The following is a 7500-nucleotide window of genomic DNA, read 5'->3' as shown; positions in this document are numbered from 1 at the left end:
TTCTTCATTGAACTGTACATGTATTTATGACTATCTCGTGACTATTGTCTGGTGTTCACGGTTGTACGTTGGAAGAACCATATTTTTCTCCAAAAGTCCCTATCCGTTTTAGTAGGAAGAAAATGCCACTGCCTTTATCATATCTCATCAGTTATTTTCTCAGTGCTATGGCTAAACGGAACGAGAGCCACGCAGATTGTGCTAGCATTTTTTTATTCTCAAAGGCTTCCCACAACCAAAAGCACATGTTGTACTTTTCTTTTCTTGGTGCTGCAGAGATCTTCAGCCTGTACATCGCCATCCTGACTTTCGACTATTTGCTTGCATGAACCCAGCCACAGATATCGGCAAACGCAACCTGCCCGTCGGCGTTCGCAACCGGTACGGTTTGGCTTCCACATGATCACAGGCTTATCAGCAGTGAATAGTGGTCACCAGGAGGTTAAGCATGTTTTCTTCTAGTTTATTTGAAACTAGTCATGACAGCCATGCTCCTTGTACTTGCTGGTGTGTTACTATTATGGTAAACGTGTTGCATTCGTGGAGTTCATTGCCAGCTCCCTCTTGATGCCTCAGCCTATTTTGTTGTTGTAGGCCATGCTAAAGTTGATCATAACAGGGCTGTTTAGCCCTTGCTCCAGTACAGGGATGCCCGCTGATAATATAATTACTTGCCCCAAGTACTATGTCTGAAAGCATGCGTAGCAGATCGTGGTGTTTGGACACATCTCTTTTGCTTTGAACTGAATTGAAACAGCCAGATGTCAGGAGATTGAGTGACTTTAAAGTTTTAACTATTAAAGTGGCAGCAATGTCAGAGATCTGGCCTGGTCCGCTTTCCTATTTACTTGAGCTGTACCATTTTAAAACTACCTTGAGTATGTTGCCATAGTGAAGGAAAACATCTCCTGCGGATATAGTTCCATACACCTGGCTTGCTCTTGGACAACACAGCAGGTGCTGAATGTCTGGCTCTTAACGAAGCCGAAACTATTTCGGTCTTGATAAGCCAGCCAGCCAGATATCTTGAACTTTGTACTTACCTGTGTAGGTCTGTACTTACCTGTGTAGTGTGTAGGTCTGTAGCTTCTAGTGGGGGTTTACATGTAGTTTGTTTCTTCTTTGTGTGTAGATTCACGGAGCTGTTTGTTGCTGAGCTTGAGAAGGCTGCAGACTTAGAGCACCTGGTTCATGAGTACTTGCGCCGTGTAACCGTTGGTCACACTCGCGCGTATGTTGGAGGTGTTGTCAGGTAAGCCTGTTGATCCTGAGACCAGATGCTTGCTGTAGTCATAGACTGTGCACGTGTTTTACGTCTCAATGAGTGTTTGTACTATATCATGTGTTTACTTGCTTGACCCTCATATTGTTCTCTAGCAATAGGCCTCTTGACCTCTCGTTTCTTTTATGTGCAGCATTTTGGATAACAATATGCCTACGATATGTCTGTATGATTGTGTGTGTGTGTGTATGTGTTTGTGTGCATATATGCGCACCCTCACTAGGTTTTACTTGGCTGCAAAGAAAGCAGCAGAAGAGAAGTACACTGATGGAACCGGTCATCGTCCGCACTATAGGTATGTATGGTGTACAACCAGTGGACATTATCATTCATTGTAAACTCAAGTCCTGTGTAGAAGCCACGCTGTGTATGCTTTTTATCAAGAATTCCCCAGGCTTCTGTGCTAGACAGGCTTGTGTGGGATCCTGGCTGTGAGTGCGCTGTCTCGCTAACCACCACAGGCAGCATTTTTTCGATCATGGGTTTATGACTTTATGTGTATGAGTCTTCTGCTAATTGGACAGCACGTATGCATACCTCATTCACCGTGCGCATCATAAATAAGGCACTGGAACTGCAAGCAAGAGATGGTTAAATTTCTTGCCATTAACAACACAACAGCACAACCCTATCAACGCTACGACCGCTTTTCACGGTCTTGGTGCAGATTTGCCTGGGTCTTGCGCCACCAGCAAATTCTGATTTTGTCCAGATATCTACGAAGAGTGGCAGTGTATAAGGTGTAGTTGAAATGGACAATAAACGGATGAAATTGGAGCATGGATGTGAAGAGACAAAAACGGGAGGGGGGGGGGGGGGGCGATATGATCTCTTAATTCAGGAATTAGATGGAAGTGCTACTGCAATGGTCAATACTATAATGGTGGTTTAGCGTGTGCGCTAAGCCCTGTTAACGAACGTGGAACATCTACCACTCATACTTAGTCTGATGATCATGCATCTGATTATGATGTCATTGCTATACATGCGCATGCGCAGCGCGCGCCACTCTCCCACGCATGCATTCCAAATCTTGCTTTAGAGAGAGAGAAGGAGAAAAGAGAGACTCCTTTGTCACTTTTGCTTTCTGACGACTTGACTGTTCACTGGTTTGTCCGTCAGTGTCAATTTCCCCTTCCCTCCCAACCCCATTCGACTGGGGATCACTATCTCTCCATCACTGTCACCATAATTTCCTCAATAACAGTGTCAGTACAACTCTTGTCAATATACTTATATCGGGTGAGGGCAGTCTATCTCCGCAGCTGGCTCATTTCAATCACTACCGGTCGCAGCTCCTGCCCACGGCAGGCCGACCGTCTCTCGTTCACCCTCTGTGTGCTCCAGGTCACAGCTCCTGCGCAGAGCAGGCCGACCTGTCTGTCTCTCTCTCACACACACTATGTGTGCACCGGGTCACAGCTCCTGCGCAGAGCAGGCCGACCTGTCTTTCTCATGCACGCCAGCTGCTCCGCCCAATATCCCTGATATGCCAACCAGAAAACAATGTGTTCTGAGCCGGGTGCATGCCTGTATGTGGAGAGTGCGTTAACAGTGCAAATGAAAGGAGCAACTATGGGTGTTATTGCTGTCTACATATTTCATAAGGATTTGGTGTTGTTTTGTGGCCTGCACCCTGTGCTTCTGTTTAGCTTGCGAACACTGTGCAGAGGACTGCGGCTTGCTTCATGTAACCTTTATGGATCAATGGAAAGAAGCTTGTTTGAGGTATGTGACACTTTTCTTGTTTGCATTGCCATACATCGTGTTGTCTTGTAGTACGAAAACGTGTATGATGTGTGAGCAATTCTTTTTTAATAGCTATAAAAATAGTACGCATGGGCTGTATCCCTCGTGTAGAGCACCTGTGTACCATTGACGGTTATGTCATGACTCTTCTCCTTTGTAGGGATTGCTGTTCAGTTTCTTGACCCAGCTCGATCGCCAATGGCATCCTGCATTGAGCAAGCTGATCCACCACCATGTCCTGCCGGACACCAAGATTGATACTCTGATCAAACACAGCTTACCTATGCCCACAACGGCCTTGCCCACAGATAAGTTTGTGAAGGTCAGTGGAATCAGCTAGTAGGCTTTCTTCATTGCTATCTCTCTAGAACTAAGCACTTTGCTGCGTTAGAACTAAACACTGTGCTGCATTCTGCATACGCGGATAAGAATGTGATACTCCCGACCCAGGCCAAGCAGCATACCGTAAAGTCTTGTATAAAAGCCGCGGCTTCTATGACTTTCTTGGTGAAAATTTTCAGGCTTCTATATGAGACAGGCTTCTATATGAGATGGGCTGCTATACAAGACAGGTATTTCTATGTATGTCAACACGAAAACCAGGCTTATGTGTGATTTGATGGGCCCAAAATTGTGGCTTCTATTCGAGGGCGGCTTCTATTCAAGTGCGGCTTTTATACAAGACTTTACGGTATTATATCTGTACAGCATTCATGATGCAAGTACCAACAACATGTGTGATTATGCCAGGAATCGCAATATCAGTCTTGCCAAGGTTGGAAGCATTTCAATGCTGGGGTAGATAAAATTACTGCTGGGTTGTGTTGGCCATGGAGTAATCTTGTCCGGACAACCCGGTTTTGTTGCTCACTATGGTTTCTGCTTCTAGAGGTGTAGTATTTGTTGTGTCTGCTCTCGCCATGTCGTGTGTTTAGGTGGAAGGCTATTGGATTCAATGTGGCCCCCAAGAACCCGTCACAATTGAGAACTATGTCCTGACACCTGCAGTAAAGGCAAACTTGAGAGACATCTCGCGGGCTGTTGCGGCTGGGTAAGAACAATAACAATACAATAAAGACATCCCTTTAAAATAATCCCGATCCACGCGCTATACCTCCGCGCAGACACTCTATCCTCACACAACTTTTCACACATACATGGGTTGTGGTACACATAAGGGGATATGTCTGCCTGTTGGAGTTGTATTGTGAGAGATGTGCATGGAGCTGAAGTTTTTGGTATTTGTTTATTTCCATCCAAACGTGTTTTCTCCAGTCGACCGCCAGTACTTCTGCAAGGTCCTACATCAGTTGGAAAGACCAGCTTGATCCGTTACCTGTCCTCCTTGACAGGTCATGTATGCATGCGTATCAACAACCACGAGCACACCGATCTACAGGAGTATTTAGGCAGCTATGTAACCGGTAGCAACGGCCAGTTGGTTTTCCAGGAAGGTAAGCTTGCTGGGCATCGATTCCAAGAACATCAATCTGAATGGTCCATCTGTACTGACCGCCACGGTGTGCGCTTGCAAACCTTTATGAATGTGGACTGTTGCATCTGCAAATTTAAAATGTATATGTGCCAGGCCAATATTCTCACCCCTACACATAGTTTTGGTTGCCTGCTCCCTCACTTTGCCTTATACCCGCTGGGGAACTGCAATGGAAAAGACTAGCTGGGATGTTGACATCTATGAGTTTTGTTTGGAACATGGTACTCACTTTAGAAGAAGCCAAACCATGAACTTTTTTGCCTGTCTAGTTCAGTTTTAATGTGATTGTTGCCTGCTGTATGGTTTGCACAGGTGTTCTAGTGACAGCCATGCGTCATGGTCACTGGGTGATTCTGGATGAACTCAACTTGGCACCGACTGATGTCTTGGAAGCTCTGAACCGAGTAAGCAAACTGAGACCGCTGGCACTCGACTGCATTGGTCCATTGTCTCTGTATGCGTGGATTGAGCTGTGTTTCTTTCATTAGACTGTATGTCAGTAGAATTGCTGATGAGTCAAGCAGTAATCGCATTATCTTCCAGATTTCCATGGCATTTGTTAGCTTTCCTACATGTGTATTGTATTCTCATTCTACACTATGCGTATGCAATAACCAAATGACCTCCCCCACAGTTTGCAACTTTCTCGTGTTGTTTTGAAGAGGATAGGGTAGTATGTTTACATCGTATACACGTTGTCCTTTGCCAAGGTACTGGACGACAACCGAGAGCTGGTCATTCCAGAGACAGGGCAAGTTGTCAAAGCGCACCCGAAGTTCATGCTGTTTGCTACTCAAAATCCAGCTGGACTGTATGGAGGAAGAAAGGTTAGTTTCCTTCTTGGCCACCTAGTCTGACATTCTTAGCTATCTGACATTTGGCAGGGCAGTTCTCAGTTTACAAATCCCATCATTTCCTTCATCATGGCTGAAAGATTGGTGTTGTTAAAATCTTTGTCACTACTGGCCGTGGCATTCTGAGTTTTTTTTCCCATTAGAATCACGGCCAGTTTCAACTCCTATGCCCTTTGGTGTGCAGTCATTGAGGTTCTGTGACTGGTTACCGGGATTTATCACTGGGTCTAGACTAATGCCAGATTCCAATGTATATTATTCTGCTTTTGTTGTGATGTCTTGTCTTATCAATATTTGCTGCGTTGTGTTGACCTCTGTGCGAAGATGCTGTCCCGTGCCTTGCGTAATCGCTTTATTGAGCTGCACTTCACGGAGATGCCCAGCGCTGAGCTGAAGACCATCCTGGAGAAGCTCTGCTCCATTCCAGGCTCTTATGCAGCCAGGATGGTGGCAGTCATGCAGGACCTTCAGGTATGTTCTGTGTGTGTGTCTGGGGATTGTTGGTCATTGTGCATGCCTCCGTACTCCATTGTACATAGTGAATTGTGACCGCTGTGGTGTATGTATCGAATTGAAATCGGCTTTAAGGCTGCAACCACACTAGGTACAAAATCACGAACAAACGGCATTACAGTAGAAATTGTCATGCCGACGCGTGCGAAATGCAAAATGCGCTTTGTAGGTTTTCAGCAACTGGCGCACCCCTGTAGAAAGCCACGTTTGTCGTTTTCGTCGTTTTCGCGCTCCTTCTCCTGTGTACAACTTTGCTGTTGTACCGGGTCATCGTACATAGCATCAGCACCAGCATTGTTTTTGAATTTCCCGGTCTTTTCCAGCGCATGGCACACGCTTTGGTACGACAACGTCACGTGCTGGTCGCGTGAAAACTAGGGGTGAAACGAACATCGAATTTTGAATACGAACGAACTCTCACACTAACGAACGAACTCGAACGAACATTCTCCATTATGTATTTCATGGATGAATTTTTTTGGAAGACCATACAGTCTGTCAGTACTGGCGTTCTCTGTACTTAGCTGGCCACAGTTCAGTATTGACGGTGTACGATACACTGCCAGAACAGAACATTTTTTTTATCGCGTCCGCCTGAGCTGAATCACAGGGTTTTGCAGCTAGCTGCAAAGTCCATCATCATCGTCCGGACGAGAGTTTTCTTCTCATTGCTAGCTCACGTCGTCAGAGCAGGAGAACGGTACTTCTTGACGTGGGTACGAAGATTGCTCGTCGTCGCTCTGCTGTGTGATAGAACCTTTTTGAAATTGAGAAAAGGACTTCGTCTTTCCCGACCACTTTATCAAATTCCGCTCCAACTCCGGATCGCGATGAAAGGCTCGAATGTTTTGACATGATTGCAACGAGTGCACGTTTGCTTTCAGGAACAGATGTCACAAGCGACTCGAATCCTTTCACTACGAGTACAAATCTAACTCAAACGGACACACAGAAATATTTCAAGAAACTTTGTCCCGACGCGACACTCAACTCCTTCAACTTGCTTCAAGTGATCATCAAGGCAAACACAGTCGATCAGCGTGCAAGCTCGCGATCTCCCAACCTCCGCGGCTCCTTCGTGATCTAGTCACAAGCGATCTTTATGCTTGCTTGCTGTGTTCGTTTATCAATCTTGCGAGTTCGTTCGTTCGTTTTCAAATTTTTCGAACGAATATTCGAACTTTCGTTCGTTCGTTTCACCCCTAGTGAAAACGTCATCTATGCAGACCGAAAAGTGTAGTGTGGTTGCGTACCGACTTGTACTGAGATATGCATGAAAATTTGTACTGTGATTTTTCGTAGTGTACTTGCGGCCTAACTGTTCAATATATCAACTCCCCGCCGTAATCCTGCGCACATTCTGTTCATGTTGCATGAATTTGTTGTTGTAATTATCCTGACTGGTGTTGTGTGCTCTGATACACTGCAGACCATGCGTAAAGGTTCGAGTGTCTTTGAAGGCAAGCATGGCTTCATCACACTACGTGACCTGTTTCGCTGGGCGGAACGTTACCGCCGGTCTCCCAAGTACGCTCAACTCTACGACTGGGACCAGCATCTTGCTGAAGATGGTAAGATGTCCAGCCGTTGCCATTTTTAAGCATCGC

General features: G+C 45.7%; 1 protein-coding gene across 1 annotated transcript in view; it reads left to right on the top strand.

The window, feature by feature from the left end:
• LOC135806049 (midasin-like) overlaps positions 1 to 7500 on the top strand; it is a 108651-nt gene that overhangs the window by 18781 nt on the left and 82370 nt on the right. The window contains exons 22-32 of the mRNA XM_065320196.1: positions 277 to 381; positions 1133 to 1252; positions 1506 to 1577; positions 2935 to 3010; positions 3192 to 3353; positions 3967 to 4082; positions 4307 to 4485; positions 4839 to 4930; positions 5237 to 5353; positions 5705 to 5851; positions 7323 to 7464. Of these exons, the coding sequence (XP_065176268.1) occupies positions 277 to 381; positions 1133 to 1252; positions 1506 to 1577; positions 2935 to 3010; positions 3192 to 3353; positions 3967 to 4082; positions 4307 to 4485; positions 4839 to 4930; positions 5237 to 5353; positions 5705 to 5851; positions 7323 to 7464 (1328 nt within the window). The remainder of the gene's footprint in view (positions 1 to 276; positions 382 to 1132; positions 1253 to 1505; positions 1578 to 2934; positions 3011 to 3191; positions 3354 to 3966; positions 4083 to 4306; positions 4486 to 4838; positions 4931 to 5236; positions 5354 to 5704; positions 5852 to 7322; positions 7465 to 7500) is intronic.

This window comes from Sycon ciliatum, chromosome 1 (genome assembly GCF_964019385.1).
Source record: "Sycon ciliatum chromosome 1, ocSycCili1.1, whole genome shotgun sequence".
Classification (NCBI taxonomy): Eukaryota; Metazoa; Porifera; class Calcarea; order Leucosolenida; family Sycettidae; genus Sycon; species Sycon ciliatum.
The sequence above is the reverse complement of the archived record's forward strand: the minus strand, read 5'-3'. Positions and strand labels throughout refer to the sequence as shown.